Source organism: Oratosquilla oratoria, chromosome 20 (genome assembly GCF_046742065.1).
Source record: "Oratosquilla oratoria isolate Oo_2021 chromosome 20, ASM4674206v1, whole genome shotgun sequence".
NCBI lineage: Eukaryota > Metazoa > Arthropoda > Malacostraca > Stomatopoda > Squillidae > Oratosquilla > Oratosquilla oratoria.
Window position 1 is genome coordinate 44359751 of NC_134796.1, and position 17660 is coordinate 44377410.

Consider the following 17660-nt stretch of genomic DNA (forward strand, 5'->3'; position numbering starts at 1 on the left):
TTGTAAAAAATCCATTGTTTTGATTTATATTATCAGTGAGAGATATAAAAGCAGATTGAAAACTGTTACCGAGCTGGTTTTCACAGCATTAACACCAGCTCGGTAACAGTTGGCAATCTTATAAAAAGCCGAAATAAAAGTAGGGAAAATGTTCGTCAAGCAGGTGTTTACTTTGTGCCATGTTTAGGTTGTAAAAAGGTCTACATTGGTGAGAGTTTCCGTGGTGTTGATAAAAGAATATCGGAACATAAATATGATATGAAAACTTACAATATGAGTAAGGCCATTACTAGACATAGATACGATACAGGTCACAATGCTGACTGGAATAATTCTAAGATTATTAATAATGAAAACCATACTATGAAACGTAGATGTTTTGAATCTGCTTTTATATCTCTCATTGATAATATAAATCAAAACAATGGATTTTTTTACAATAGATAAACCTTTAGCAATTTTAATAACAAAGTAGCAAGCAATTTACGCAAATTGTGTTTACACCAGTTTCATGTTCGTTTCTCCCCGCAAGCTCGGGTTATATAAGGAGTCAAATGTTTGTCCACTATGTTATTTCTGAAGAAGCCCTGCTGGGCAAATCGTTAAATACATTGGATCCCATACCCTGCGTTTGGCTTCTCTCCTACAGTTGTATACAGCATTGTTTTCAGTTGTTTAGTTGTTGATATAATGTGGTAGGTTAAAGAAAGAAAATACTTATTATAGAGTATTCTTATTAGTAAACTCATAATAGGCATCTGCTAGACGTGGTCGTAAGTCTGTAAATATCCTTCATCCTTAATTAATTGATCAAACTCCTTCACAAATGCCTTAGCTGCAGGCGCATCACTGCTAGCAGCTTCACCTTTCGACAACACGTGATGAACCTGGTAACGCTCTCGAAAGCGACGAAACCACTCAGCACTCGCTATGAATTCATGTGAAGCGTATTCTTCACCTGCACGTTCTTTCAACATGCGAAATTAACTTGTAGCCTTACTTTGCACTGCTTGCAACATCACTTTCACATTTCTTTGCTCATTATCTTCCAACCACGTATAAAGCAACCTTTCCATCTCCGCCATAACTGTCGTACGCGATGCCGGGGTGCCACAAATATCTTATGCGCTGTGCTGCCAGACACATAAAGTAAACTCATAATAGGCATCTGCTAGACATGGTCGTAAGTACGGGTGGTCGTAACTCGCGTGCGTAGTAACTCGGATAGTGACTGTATATATATATATATATATATATATATATATATATATATATATATATATATATACATATATATGTACATACATATATAAAACTGAAGGTGGAAGAAGCAGACGAGGAGTAATGGGAGAATTTCACGCTTTAACGTTTCGACCCGCAGGGTCTTGATCACAAAGCTAACAACTCAAACGTAACAGGATATTTTATACATGGACGTTTGAGTTGTTAGCTTTGTGATCAAGACCCTGCGGGTCGAAACGTTAAAGCGTGAAATTCTCCCATTACTCCTGGTCTGCTTCTTCCACCTTCAGTCTTATTTATCATAATATAGTCAACATACATATATGTACTGTATATATATATATATATATATATATATATATATATGTATTATACATACATATATGTACTTATATATATCATATATACATACATATATGTACTTATATATGTATATATATATATACATATATATATACATACATATATATGTATATATATACATATATACATATATATATACACTTAAGAAAAAACAACATCAGATGTCTAAAGGAGCGCCTGTAGTAGATGTAAACTTAACTTTACTCTTTTTCTGAGATAACATGATACAGTCTTACATGATATACTTGGGACAATACCTCGGGGTAATACCCGAATAAAATCGCCTGGCGGCAAGCAGAACAAACATACAAGTCGTGAATAGGATTAGAAATGTTAAGTCATCGTTGATTTCTAATTTTGCTTATGGTACTACATCAAGATCAGGATACGCTGCTTCTGTTTCATGACTTCTTTCTTCTCATGCAAGTCTTTTCCTTAATATAGTTGATTCAACCTCTGATATATCAGTATTTTTTCTTTTCTTAGCTTCTTCCCCTGTTGCATCCTTCCTTAGCCAAACATTTTTTTATTTGTCTTTTCTCTCTAGTTTCCATGTCCTATTGATTACTGCATTGATTGAGTTATATTTAGATTTTATTACTATTGCTCTGGTCCATAGGGGCGCCCCATATAGACCCTAAAGTATCAACTGCATGTTACTTTGCTATAACAACATGCAGCCAATACCCTAGACGGGGTGGATTAAAAAGTGTAATGAGGAATAGACATTTGAGAATGGAGGCTAAGAGGAGACTGTATGAAGGAGTGATTGTGCCAACAGCACTGTATGGGGCAGAAACATGGAACATAAGAGAGGAAGAGAGAAGGAGTTTGAATGTGTTTGAGATGAGGTGTCTGAGAAGTACGATGGGGGTTACTAGGCTGGATAGAGTGAGAAATGAGGAGGTGAGGAGGAGAACAGGGGTGGTAAGGGAGTTGGGAGATAGGGTTGATGAAAGAGTATTAGGATGGTTTGGACACATGGAAAGAATGAGTGAAGAAAGACTAGTAAAAGAGGTATGGAAGGCAGATGTGGAGGGAGTGAACATGAGGGGGCGACCTAGGATGAGATGAATGGATGGGGTGAAAGGGGCTTTGGGGAAGAGGGAAATGTCTGTTGAGGAAGGACGGGAGAGGACAGAAGATAGGGGTGAATGGAGAATGGTTGTATATGAATGATGTTGTGATGCATTAACAGAAATGGGTGGGGGATGGGGGATGAGGTAGTATGTGTGAGAAAAATCTGACGCAGCCCGAAGGGATTTCTCCCCGTCTTCTCCTTTTCTACATGAGGGGAGGGAGAGGGGGGGTCGCCGATTTAATAAAGCGGCCTTGCTGTGGATGTGCTGTGTCTTGCGACACTGCTTCTGACCCAGGGTAGTGGACAAGATGCAGGGATGACCCGTCATCCAGGAGGTGCCAAGATAAAAGGGAGGGTAGAGGGTGGAGGGGAGGGTAGTGTATTTAGGGATGGAATGGGTGGGAATGATCTTATGCCTTTTTCTTTTTGACTACCTCCCTTGTAAAGGGGAAAAACCCTTTGCTATATGTATGTATGCATGTATTACTATTGCCCATGCTTGTCCTTGTACATATCTTCTTAACCTAAATACTTCAAGTTCTTGTAGTATGCTGACGTCATCATCCAAAGTTACCTTTACAAATGAATTTGCTTTCTTTCTAGCGTTTCTCTTTGGAGCCTTTATTGAAGACGTCCCTCCTCCCACTTTGCATCAATGACACGCTTATTCTTATTTACCACCTCGCTTATCAGCGTGAATAGATACTTATATATATATGCATGTCATGATCTTGTACACGCCACTGTCTTCCCAACAAGACTCCATGTCAACATCGTACACTAAAAGAGAAATTTACCGTTTTCTATACACTAAGTAATAGTGCGTTGGTGACGTAATAGGATGCGTGCTGGACGTTCATTCGCTTGGTTGAGGATTCGTATCCCGCACTCCTCTCAGTGACTGCCACGTGCCCCAACCTTCCAAGAGCATAATAGGGCAAAATTGACTGCTTCGACCGCAACTTACCCAGCGCCTCATGGCGTAGGCTCCTCATCCTCCTCGAAACATTTTCATCTTATTCCCTCTTCTTCAATCTTAACTTTTCCTTTTAGACACCATAAACATTCTTGGTTTATTCGCCTATATTGACAATTGCAACAAGGGCTGTAATATATGAGGAAAGATTCGACTATCTTTCTCCTAAAGCTACAATTGGATTTATAAATTATTTCTGGTTTGTTCCAATCTTTCCTCGTCAAACACTTGCCAAATTTCAACACACCAAAAGGGCAATGGTCACCTGATTGTATAACAACTTATGCTGTGGATAAATTGTTACCATTCCCGAGTCCGCCCCACCTCGGACATGTGACTTGAGCCACCTCCCCTTGTTCCCACTTTGTACCTCTCTCACTGCATATATTCTTGTACATCTTACCTTGTACCTATCTGCTGAAGAGGACCAAAGTAGTGGTCAAAATATACAGTTCGTCTGTTTCTTTTGCTTTGTTTCTCCGACAGTGGGTTATTTAAAACAATTTACTAAATGTGCTACTACATTTTCGTCTTGTGGTATATATATATGTACATACAATGCGTATATATATATATATATATATATATATATATATATATATATATATTATATATATATATATATATATATACATATATATTTTTTTTTTCAGCAACGCACTACCTGTCCGGTGGTAATGCGCCCAGCTCTGATATATATATATATATATATATATTTATATACATATATATATATATATATATATATATATATTTATATATATATGTATATATATATATGTATGTATGTATATACATGATTTGGGGTGTACAATTAAGCTTTATCAACGCTTCTTCCGCTCTTACCTTTTACTGCTGTGCTACATTTCTCTCCAGCGTTCTTATTATGACCACCACTTCTCGGAATCTAGTAAACCCTTGTCACCTCGGGAGACCAAGCAGTATTGAATTTATCAAATGTTCATACTTTTTTTTTCTATATAATTTGCATATGTAAGACTCGAACAACTTATATTTTTTCCTCTGGAAAACTAAATAGATATTTGATATACTGGTTTTCCTCTACGCACGATTCACTCATAACTTACATCACAGTCAGAGCAGAAGAAAAGACTGGAAATAGGGAGTCTGTATATTTCGACTACTAATTGCAGTCAAAAACTACTCCAGTTAGCAGTTAAAATATGTAGATTCTCCGTCTCCAGTCTGTCCTTCTGCTCCAACTGATTATAATTTATTTTATATTATTTGTTTTTGTTTTGTTATCATTTGTCTGTTTGATTTTCATTTATTATTAGTTATATGTCAATTTATTATCATTTACTATTTACCTGTTTGTTTATTATTTAACTATACCTATGCATTTATTTATGTATTTCATTTGTAATTTACATTATAGTTTTTATTTATTATTTTATTATTATGATTTTTTTCGCATCCGACCTAGATATGGACCAGGAGGTCTCCTGTCGGCATGCTCCGCCTTTGTAATCCTTTGTAAAACTGTGTTGTTAGTTTTGATTTACAAACGATTCTGTGATCTATAAAAGATTTGTGATTTATAAACCAGTGACCACAACGTTGGCTCTCACTCTGAATACCCACACCCTAAGGATCGGAGGTGTGTAGGCTGATATTCCTCTCTTTATAACATACGAGAAAAAATATAAAAAATAATATGACCACTTACCTGTTAGACCTCTTTTGCTTGATTCGGTTTTCAGTTTCGAACTGCGCCTCCCACTCACAACTGGAGCAGTACCTGACGAAAGGAGTTGTTTTTGTGGTTGGTAACATAAGAACATAAGAATGGAGGAGACTACAAGAGACCATAAGACCTACACTATGTCCCTTAACACCTGTCATCCCTATCCTTAAAGTTATCTGAGCTCTTAGAACTACCGATAGTTTCGGTGTTCACTGCATGGTTACTATTAATCAGTGGATATTGACCTTCCTAACATCTGTGCCGGGACCAGAATTCGAGTCTGTGCACCTGAAACTCCCTAATGATTTCCAACCACGCGCGTTACCTTTATACAACCACGGGACTCCTCGGTAGTTATCGTGTCTTTCATCTGCCCAACGTCTTCCACTACCAAATGAGAAGTTAATCACCCAATCTTCTTGCGTAGAAAACAGGGATGGTACCAGGAATTGTGAGGCCCAATTAGAAATTTTATAGCCGGGCTTCTACTCCACAATAGCTCGAAATTGAGGTTTTATTTTCGTATAACCTACCTGTCTTACAAAAAATACTTGATATAACAAATACTGAAAAACAATAAGAAAGTTTTATTTATTTTTCTATTGTAAGTTGAAGCCTGGGCTCCAAAAAAACTTCCACTCGGAGCCCCCTTGAGATGCAGTGCCCCCCCCCCCACGCACACACCTCTAATTTGATCAAATTGGTCACCGGCCCTGGAAGAAAATGACGTCATACGGCGGTATTTTTGTCCATTAGTGATCAGTAGCCGAACACATGTCAACAAAACATGAGCAAAATACTGTCGACATTCGTACCAAACTTTGCTTCCCTCTTCCAGGTGTACTATCAAACATGCGCAAGTTCTTCACCGACCTCCGGACCAACCTGGACCCGGAAAAGGAAATAATTGCCAGTAGTAGCAGGGAGGCTCTGGAACTCCCTCCCCGCTCCGGACCAGCCGCATCCGCCAGTGACGCGCTCGACCCCGCCACGGCTGCGGCCGCTGCAGCCGTGCTTCCTCATAGCTCGTCCAGGCTGTCCACGGCGTCCCTTCTCTCCGCCTTTCTCCCCGAGCTCGAAGGTCCTGCTACGTCTCAAGATGTTCTGACAGAAGACATGAATGCGGATCAATTGTTGGCACTGTTTAACCGACAAGGTGAGTTTTCCAAAAGACATTGACACACAGGTCTTAGTAGGCTGTGTGTGGGTGTATTTATTTAGATTAACATTTCTTAACATTTCCTGACCCTAGCACCCCTGTAGTAGTCAGGTCTAGGCAGTCCAGCACCACTTTAACTCTGGTTAACATCTGATTACTGGAAGGATAAAGGAAAGTGGAATACCGCCATGTATTCAGCACTTTCCAGCAACCTCCTAACAACTGATTTCAGCAGCCCCATAGGGCTCTAGCTTAGACACGTTGACTTAGATTTTAGTACACGGGTTGGGGTTTCCCTCATGGGGTCCCGTCTCTGTCTTCATTTACTAAACTTTGCCTCAAATTAATTTATATTCTTGCTGTTGTTGTTGTTTGTGTGCGTATGTTTCTGTGTGTGTGTGCGTGTGTGTGTGTGTGATTTTGGGTCACGTGATGGACTCGAGATTGACATCTATTATCATCCTAGATGAGAACTCATAACTTATATATATATATGCTCAGATGAGAGGGAGGGTGGGAGGGGTGTGGAGTGTATTTAGGGATGAAATGGGTGGGAGTGTTTTTATGCCTTCCCCTTTTTGGCTACCTCCCTTGGAAGGGGGAAAAAGCCTTGGTATATGTATGTATGCTATATATATATATATATATATATATATATATATATATATATATATATATATATATATACATATGTATATATACATACATATGTATATATATATATATATATATATATATACACATATATATATATATATATGTATATATATATATATATATATATACATATATATATATATATATATATATATATATATATATATATACATATATATATAATGGCACGATCTATGGGTAATGTTTTGACATCACACATGCACACACAATTCCTTACTTGCCAGAGTTGGAGTGGCTGTGTGTGTGTGTTTACATGTGTATACGTTATTTCCCACATTCTTGGATTATTTGTTGGACACATGATCGACAGCTATTACCCTCACGGATGAGAACTCAGAGCTTATATATATGTATATATGGCCTGATCTATGGGTAATGTTGTGCGACCTTACATATTCACACACACAACTCTTTGCTCACCACAGTTTGAGTGTTTGTGTGTGTATTGCTATTGTTGTTACGGTGGCTTACCAATGCTTTTATTCTTGGGTATACGGTGCCGCCAGTGTATTTCTTTAGATTCGTTATTAGTGGATTTTAGGACCAAATTTTTTTGGATAATCCAATTAAGGGTCCATTTAACAGGTATTAGTCGAATTGGTGCCTGGTAGGGTTTGGTAGGTTCTGGAATGCAGATTCACTTAGTGGGTTTAGGAGTTGCTGTCGTTAACATAAGAATGAAGGAGACTACAAGTGACCATATGGCCTATGCTAGGTAGTTCCATATCTCTTATCACCTGTCATCCCCATCCACAGTCATCTCATCTCTTAAAACAACAAATTATTACAGCACTCACTACATAATTACTATGTCTATTCAGTTCATTAACCACTGTTGGTAAACCAGTTCTTGTCTATTTCCTTCTTAAATACTGGTGTTTCTCGATAACGTTGGATATGGTGACTACTTCACTGTAAATTGCTCTCTGGTTTAGGGAAGTAAGGGAAGGAGGTGGAGGTGACTTTTTCTAATTTACAGGAGTGTCATGGGTCAGAGTGAGAATGCAACTGAAGGAGTTCTCCTAACCCTACCATTGCCATGTTACTTTTGGGTGTAAGTGGATGAGTGAAGTTATTGTTAGTAGGAAGAAAGCTTGGTAGTGAATGAATATATTGTCAATCTTAGTTCCTGTCTCATGCTTGACAATCCCCAAGTGGAAACAGGTCCTAAGGAACACCACTTAAAGGTGGTGGGGTAGCTTCTGCTTTTCCTCTTCTAGATGTCCAGTCCTCATCTCAAGATCTTGCTGTCCTTGTAGATGATGTCCTTGTAGATGATGTGGAATTGCAGGACCCCAAAACGAGATTCATAACAAAGCCAGGATATGTGAAGAAGTTAACCTTCACTCACCTGTGTGTGTGTGTATGTGTGTGTGTATTTACCTAGTTGTATTTTACGGGAAGGGGAGCTATGCTCGTGGTGTCCCGTCTTCATATCTCGTTTTATCTACACTTTTTAAATTCGTGTACCGTTTTTGCACACACCATATTTTCATCTAACATGTTCCAAACGTATATTACCCTGTGGGGAAAGCTGTTCTTTTTTCAGGTCTCTTCTATAACTGTCTTGATTTTCTTTCCGTGTCCTCTTGTATGTCTATTATCCCATTTTATTAGATCCTCTCTATCAATAGTTTCTATGCCTTTCATGACTCTGTAAATAGTTATCAAGTCTCCTCTCTCTCTTCTTTGCTCCAATATCTGTAGCTCAAATTTTGCCAGCCTCTCTTCATGTGATAGTTCTGAGAGCGTTGGTGCCAATTTCATAATTGCTCTGTATTCTTTCAAGTTTTGTTATACATTTTTTGTACTTGGTAACCACGTCGTCGCTGCATACTCCAATTTTGTTCTTATCAAAGTGACTAGTATTTTCTTCAGCATTTCTTCGTCCAGGTATGTAAATGCCACTTTGATTGTTCTTATTAGATTATAAATTTCTCCAAAAATTTTGTTTATATGTTTCTCAGGGGACATATTATTCATAATAATGACTCCCAGGTCCTTCTCATTTTTTACTTTTTTAAGTTCTTCCTCTCCCAATCTATATGATCCCACTATACTTTTTTTTTCTTCTTCCAAATTCCATTATACTACACTTCTTGATACTGAATTCCATCTCCCACTTCCTACTCCATTCCCATACTTTCTTGAGATCACTCTGTAGCGACTCACAATCTTCTACAGAGTTCATTTTTCCAGTATTTTTGCATCGTCCGCAAAGAAGTTCATATAACTTTCAATTCCTTTATCCATATCATTAATATATATATAGCAAACTTTATTGGTGACAAAACTGTTCCTTGTGGAACTCCACTAATCACTTCATCCCAATTAGAATGTTTGTCTTTTATCACCACTCTCATTTTTCTTTCATGCAAGAAGTCTTCCATCCACTTCAGCAGTTTGCCCTGTATTCCTCCTGCATTTTCTATTATTATTTTTTTTTTTTTAGCAATTTCTTATGTGGCACCTTATCAAAAGCTTTGTTCAGGTCTAGAAATGCACAATCAGCCCATCCATCTCTTTCTTGTATTACACCTATTAATCTTGAATAGAAACACATCAAGTTTGTGACACATGATCTTCCTTGTCTAAATCCAAGTTGCCTTGGATTTAGTACATTTTTTTTCCAAATGTCTTGCCCATCTAATTTTGATAATTCTTTCACAAATTTTAGCTACCATACTTGTAAGAGTGATTGGGAAGTATGGAGTTCCAGGTAAAAATCGTAGTGGAGAATTGATGGTGGAGATGTGTCTTGAAAGAGAGTTGATGATAGCAAATACAGTGTTTAGGAAGAAAGTCAAGCATAAGTACACATGGGAGAGAGTGGTGGATGGAAGGATGGCAGATAGAGCGTTAATGGACTATATAGTGGTGACCAGGAGTATGGTAGGAAGAGTTAAGGATGTACATGTTCTAAGGGGAGAGAGTGGGGGAATATCAGATCAATTTTTGGTGGAAGGTAAGTTGAGAGTGGAGAATAGGTGGAGAAAGAGGAAAAGGGCAGAATATAGGGAGGTACTTAGAGTGAACTGCTTAAATGAGAAAGAAAAGGAAAATTAGTGCAAGAAGAAGCTGAGAGAGGAGTGGGAGGGAGTGAAGGATAGAGCTAGGAGTGGAGGAGGAATGGGGATGGTTCAAGGAGGGAGCCATAAGATGTGCAAAGATGGTGTGTGGAACAAGGAGGGTGGGAGAAAATAGAAGGAAGGGTAGTGAGTGGTGGGATAAGGAAGCAAAGAAAGGTGTAGAAGAGAAGAAGCAGGCTTTCATAGATTGGTTACAAATTTGGACGAGGGAATCGTATGAGAGGTACAAAGTAAAGAGAAGAGAAGTTAAGCATAAGATAAAGAAAGCAAAGAGGAGAGCAGATGTGAAATGGGGAAAGTGTATAACAGAAATTTTTGAAAGTAATAAAAATATGTTTTGGAAAGAAATTAAAAGGGGAAAGGAGGCGAATCAAGTTGAGAAGAAAAGGTAAAAGGTGCAGATGGAGAGATGATAATGGAAGAGAAGGCAGTGAGAGGAAGGTGGGCAGAGTATTTTAGGGAGTTGCTAAATGTGAAGGAGGATAGAGAGGGAAAGGTAGTTGCAGTGGGAAGCGCTAAGAAAATGAGAGTGATGAGTGAGGAAAATGGAGGAGAAATAGGGAAAGATGAAGTGAAAGCAGCTGTTAAGATGATGAGAGCAGGTAAGGCACCTGGGTTGGATGGATGTCATGCAGAATGTCTGAAGAAAGGAGGTACAGTTATGGTGGACTGGCTGGTGAGGTTATTTAATGTTTGTTTAAGAGAGGGTAGAGTGCCGGAGGGAAAGGGGGACAAGTGTGAGTGTAGTAGTTTCAGAGGGATCAGCTTGTTAAGTGTAGTTGGGAAGGCTTATAGGAGGGTCTTGATTGAGAGGATTAGGAGAGGAATAGAGGTGAGGAGCAGTGTGGTTTTAGGACAGGTAGGGGTTGTGTAGATCAGGTCTTTGTGGTGAGACAGATATGTGAGAAAGCTATAGAAAAAGGTAAGGATGTTTTTTTGGCCTTTTATGGATCTGGAAAAGGCTTACGACAGGGTACACATGAAGGCACTGTGGGAGGTATTGCAGATATATGGGATAAGAGGAAAGCTGTTAAGAGCAGTCAAGAGTTTTTACGAAAGTAGTAGAGATTGTGTTAGGATTAGAAATGGAGAGAGTGAATGGTTTGAGGTAAAGGTGGGACTTCGTCAGGGATGTGCTATGTCGCCCTGGGTGTTCAATCTATACATGGATGGGGTGGTGCGAGAGGTGAATGCAAGGGTAGTGGGTCAGGGGTTGGAGATGGTTAAAGAAAATGGAGAAAAGTGGGAAATAAGCCAGTTGTTGTTTGCTGACGACACTGCGCTTGTAGCAGGATCAGAGGAGGGATTGAGGAAGTTAGTGACAGAGTTTGAGGTGTGTGAAAGAATGAAGTTGAAGATAAATGTGGGCACAAGTAAAGTGATGAGATGTAAAAGGGGAGAGAGTGACAACAGGCTGGAAGTGAGCATTATGGGTGAGAGACTGGAGGAAGTGGATAGTTTTAGATACTTCGGTGCGAATGTGGCAGGAAAGGTAGGAGTGGGGATGGAAGTAGAATGTAGATTGAGAGAAGCGAGTAAATGCCTTGGTGGATTAAAAAGTGTAATGAGAAATAGACATCTGGGAATGGATGCTAAGAGGAGGTTATATGAAGGAGTGATTGTGCCAACAGCATTGTATGGGGTAGAAACATGGAACGTAAGGGAGGAAGAGAGAAGGAGTTTGAATGTGTTTGAGATAAAATGTCTGAGAAGTATGATAGGGGTTACTAGGCTAGATAGAGTGAGAAATGAGGTGAGGAGGAGAATAGGGGTGGAAAAGGAGCTGGGGGATAGGATTGATGAAAGAATAAAAGGATGGTTTGGACACCTGGAAAGAATGTGTGAAGAAAGATTAGTAAAAGAGGTGTGGAAGGCAGAGGTGGAAGGAGTGAATATGAAGGGTCGTCCTAGGATGAGATGGATGGATGGGGTAAAATGGGCATTACAAAAGAAAGGAATATCTGTTGGGGAAGGACGTGAGGGGACAGATGATAGGGGTGAATGGAGAAGGGTTGTGTATGGATGAGGCTGTGATGCCTGAGGGGGAGTGGGTGGGGGATGGGGGTGAGGAAGTATGTATGAGAAAAAAATTGACGCAGCCCGAAGGGATTTCTCCCCGTCCTCTCCTTTTCTGCATGAGGGGACGGAGAGAGGGGGGGGGGGGTCGCCAAATTTATGAAGCGGCCTTGCTGTGGTGCTGTGTCTTGCGACACTGCTTCTGACCCAGGGCAGTGGACAGGATTCAGAGATGATACGTCATCCAGGAGGAGCCAAGATAAGAGGAAGGGAGGAGGGTGGAGGGGAGTGGAATATGTAGGGAATGGAATGGGTGGGTGTTGTTTCTATGCCCTTTTCTTTTTGGCTACCCCCCCCCCCGTGTAAGGGGGAAAAAGCCTTTGGTTTATGTACTTGTAAAAGAGACCGGTCTATAGTTAGTAGGGTCTTCCTTGTTTCCCCCCTTTACATATAGGTATTATATTTGCTCTTTTCCAATCTTCTGGAACTTTTCCTTCTTTCAATGAACTTCTTATTAGAATATATATATATATATATATATATATATATATATATATATATATATATATATATATATATATATATATAGTTCGTTCTTGCATTCTCTCAAAATCCAGTCTGCCATTTCATCTGGTCCATGCGATTTTCTAACATCGAGATTACTCAAGTGATTCATTATTTCTTTCCTTGTTACTTCCATCTCTTTCGTAGGGGGGTCTTTCTCCTCCCACTCGACATATCTAGGTTGTATGTTCTTCCTCGTTAACACTGATTTAAAATGCTTCTTCATAATTTCTGCCATTTCTATTTCCTCTGTGTATTCAACTCCTTGCCGTAGTTTCACTAATTCTTGTTTGTTTTTCAGTTTGTTGTTTGCAGATCTAAAAATAGTTTTGGTTGGTTACTCTTTAAATTTTTTCTATGACATCCTTTTCGTATTTTCTCTTTTTTTCTCCGCGCACTTGTACATATTCATTTCTCTAACTAGTATATATTTTCCATTTTTCAGGTCTTTTGTCTTTCATTCTATCCAAGCTAAAGCTTGGATAACTCCCTATATCTTTTGTTGTACTTATATTTTACATATCCTTTTTTTTTTGCTTTTGTCTTAGAACACACTTTTCCACCCCTTCTTTATAATTTTTTTTGTCAAAATATCCCATTTCTCAACTGCTTCCTCTTTTATATATATATATATATATATATATATATATATATATATATATATATGTATATATATATATATATATATATATATATACATATATATATATATATATATTTTTTTTTTTTCAAAATATTCCATTTCTCTTCTACCGTTGTTTCCTTTTTGTGTATCCTTTCCCAGTCTGCTTTTTGAAAAAAAAAAAAAAAAAATCTTTATGTTATAAAAAAAAAAAATCCATACATATCAATCTTCCCTTTCTATATTGTTGTTTTTTTCAAGGTATTTTTCCTCATTTAGTTCCAATTCAACTAATATGTGGTCACTTTTACTTAGTGGTGTCTTATATTCAATCTTGTCCACTATTTCGGGTTCTGGTATGATTATTAGGTCCAGTCTCGATGGTTCTTCCTCATTTCTATACCTAGTTTTCTCTTGCATCGATTGTGTCATTGTATGTTCTATAATTATATCAAATAGTACATTTCCCCATAGGTCGTCTCCCCCTTTCACTGTCATCTCTTCCCAGCAGATTTCTTTACAGTCAAAGCCACCCATTATAACTATTCTTCCTCCATCTTCCATTATCTTATCTATCGTTATCCTTGTGTCTTCTAACATATTTTTGTGTTCTTTCTCTTCCCCCGATGCCGTTTTAGGAGGCACATAAGTTGTTTCCTCATGAGCGTCTCACTATTGCCTATCACTATCCTAACACCGTGCGTAAGCAAATTGTGAACGTTCAACAAAAACCGAAGGAAGTTGAGTCACCTGGTGTTTATTGTTTGCCCTGCCAAGATTGTGATTTGGTTTACTTGGGTCAAACCGGGAGAGACCTGAACACTAGATTGGCAGAACATAAAAGGTCAATTAGGTATGGGCAAGAAAATTCGGCTGTATTTCTTCATGTCAAAAATAAGAATCATTCTTTCGACTGGGGTAAGGCCAGATTAGTGTTCAAGTCCCACTGCGGTTTCAGGAGAAAAATAGTCGAATCAGCATTAATTGAGGAATGCCCTAATATTAATATTTCTAAAGGGCAGTGGACACCTGACATAATCTCACGCGCAGCAGTTGCCAAGTTGGTGCGGACACTACATCCTCCCCTCTCCTCACCTCCTCCCTCCCCCGCCACCCCAGTTTGCCCCGCGCCTGAGTGAGGTCAACTGTCCACATCTCTTCTTACTGTAGTTTATAAGTCCCCTCTGTTCTCTATCTTATGTACTTTCCTGAAGAGGGCTACAGTTGATAGCCGAAATATAGGATTTTTCTTTATTCGAAGTTTATTCTTTCTCCGACTGTGGGTTCCTGTGTGTAATTTACAAAGTTTAGAAATTAATTTGTCTTGCCTTGTCTATATTGCATTTCCCTAATCTGTATAGTTCTTCAATTTCTTGTTTATCTTCTTGAACTATTTTTAATACCTTGTTTACTTTTCTCCTCCTTTACTCTTGTAGTCCTATTGGAATTATGCTTTTCTTCCATTCCTAATTATACTTTCCTTTTTATCTGCTAAGTCTCTATATTCTCCTCGCTCATCACTTTAATAACTGTGTCCTTAGTTTGTTCTTTCATCTGTTGTTTCACTATGTCTCTAAATTTAATTTTGTTATTCTCTTGGACATTTTTCCATTTACCTCTTTTACTATGGACTCTTTATTCTATTATTCCTCATTTTCATCCTTTAGTTCTCTTAACTGTCTTTTTAATTCTTCTATTTTAGTTAGGTTTTGATTTTCCTTTTTTAGTTCTTCCAGTTTATCAACTCTTTGCATAACTAGTGTGAGTTGGCTAAACCTAACCTCCCATGTTTCGTTCATTTTTGTTAGTTTCTCCTCTACACTTACTAGTCGGGGGAGGTTGTCATCTCCTCCCTCATTAAATCTATAGAAGTAATTATCTCCTCTTTCCATTGAGCTGCTCTTATCTATATTCCTACTCTTAATACTTTTGCTCACCTGTTCAAACTCAGCTGTGTCGTCTGCACACCTTTTGTTGATACCCCTTCAGACTTCCAAGGCCCATTCCTCACCTTCCTCAATTTTTTCCATTTTCCTCAATAATGCCTCCCCTTCTTTTTATTCGTCTACCCACTACACAATGAGCTTTCCCCTTCCCTACTAATACAACACAGGTACTCCCTCACCGCTGAAATCAATTAAAATTGCGTGTTTTTTTCAGGAGTTCCAATCTTCGCTGTCAATCCGACGTGTATGTGTGAAGGGGAGCTATGCTTGTAGTGACTTGTCTTTGTATCTTACAACTTCTAGTTTGCTCTTAAATTCTTGTATGGTGTTTGCACACACCACTGTTTCGTCCAATTTGTTCCAGACATCCACCACTCTGTATTTACCTAGTTGTGTGTGTGTGCATGTAAACACATGCATTTGACAATACTGACATAAGTGTTTCTACTCACACAATGATCTATACACATTATTTCCCCCCAAAAAATTAAACCTGCTCTTTTAACTATCTTCTGCTGGTGAATTTATGTTAAAACTGTTTAATGATGATTACTATTGTTGTTGAAAAATGCATCACTGGAGAAATTAAGTCTCCCCTAAGTTAGTCTGACCAATCTCTAATTTGTAAGACCTTTTCCATTGTGTAATCTTTCCATACCCTACTCTGGATCCACAGTTCTGCCAACAAATGATCTGTCATCACATTCACCAGGATGGAGTTCTCCAATCCCCCACTTTCGCTTTGGGAGCAAGCACGGTCAACCCTATGCCCATTCAGGACTCGGAAAATAGTGGGCAAGAAATGCTATCACTTCTATCTCCAGCACACTCCATCAAAATCTTCTCCAGCCTCTACTCAAGAAATTATTCCATCATGGATACAGGATTTAGTGCAGCACTGCCTCCAAAATATACTTCAATATTTTTCACCAATCTTGTTATGGTTATTCTCAGACTTTTTCCACCACCTATTTTTCACCACTGAAAGTGTGAATCTGATGGTATGACATCTTGTCTTCCCATACCAAAGCCTTTCTCTTTGCTATGGTTAAATAGCCTTCATACAAACAAGTCACTTTTGTTGACTGGCACAATGACTGTCTTTCCCACCTGTCAGTGTCAAGAATGACCACATTCATAGACATAAGTTGACTTGTTTGATTGAAGACTATTTTGCTTTCTGCTCTTCACAGATGGAGGCATCACCCAATACTTTCAGACACTGTTCACTGTAACATTACAAATGGAAAATGTTACATCAATATATGCATTTTATTATGTAATGATGGAAAGATTTGGAGCATATACAAAATGTGACTTATGGGGACCACAACTGACATGGTGTGAAGGAGAAGGCCTGTCAGCTATTAGAGGAGATTGACACTTCATTCATATGTGAAGTAGATATGCTTCAAGCAAATACTTGCATTACAAAACAAGTAGCACTTACCTCAATAAATTTTGTATGAAAAAATCAATTGTGTTTGGAATTATACCTATCTTATAATGACAGCTTTGCAACTGCCTCAATTGTTAAATAGGCAAGCTAGATATTGTATATGAAAATAACAATATCTATCTATATACCATGGGCTTCTGTCTTATAAGGGAGATATCAAAGTTAAAGGCACACACCTACTCTCATCCATTCCAACTCCCACATAATGTGGTACAGTTTTGGTCTCTATCCTATAGAATGAATATAGATTTACTAGAATCAGTATAGAGATGATCAAAATGATACATGGGTTCAGAAATTTACCTTATGAGAACAGGTTTAGGCACCTAAACTTACACTTTCTGGTAAGAAGCAGAGTGCAGGATGATCTGATAGAGGTGTTCAAGTGGATCAATGGCTTTAACAAGGGCGACACAAAAAATATCATCATATTATGACAACAGGGCAGGACTCACAATAATTAGACAAATTCAAATTTAGGAAGGAAATAGGCAAGAACTGGTTTACCAATAGTGGTCAACAAATGGAAAAGACTTAGTTCAGCGAGTCCTCCTTATACAGTAATTCTTTATCCGGTAAATTCATAGTTCTATTTACAGTAAGAAAAATTCATAGTTCTATTTACAGTAAGAAAAATTCATATACGATATTCGCTCGTTGTTTCGGAAGTAAAATTAGATATTTTGAAGAGGAAAGAGCAGGGAGAAGGTACGTCTGCCATAAGTCGAAACTTGGGTTCGGTATACGGTAATTTCAA

The 17660-nt window shown here is 38.4% G+C and overlaps 1 protein-coding gene across 1 annotated transcript in view; it reads left to right on the plus strand.

The window, feature by feature from the left end:
* The window catches only part of LOC143036285 (uncharacterized), a 19702-nt gene extending 2782 nt beyond the window's left edge, over nucleotides 1-16920 (plus strand). The window contains exons 3-4 of the mRNA XM_076203533.1: nucleotides 6209-6526; nucleotides 16121-16920. Coding sequence (XP_076059648.1) covers nucleotides 6209-6526; nucleotides 16121-16236 — 434 coding nt within the window. The 3' untranslated portion in view covers nucleotides 16237-16920. The remainder of the gene's footprint in view (nucleotides 1-6208; nucleotides 6527-16120) is intronic.
* Nucleotides 16921-17660: the final 740 nt, after the last annotated feature.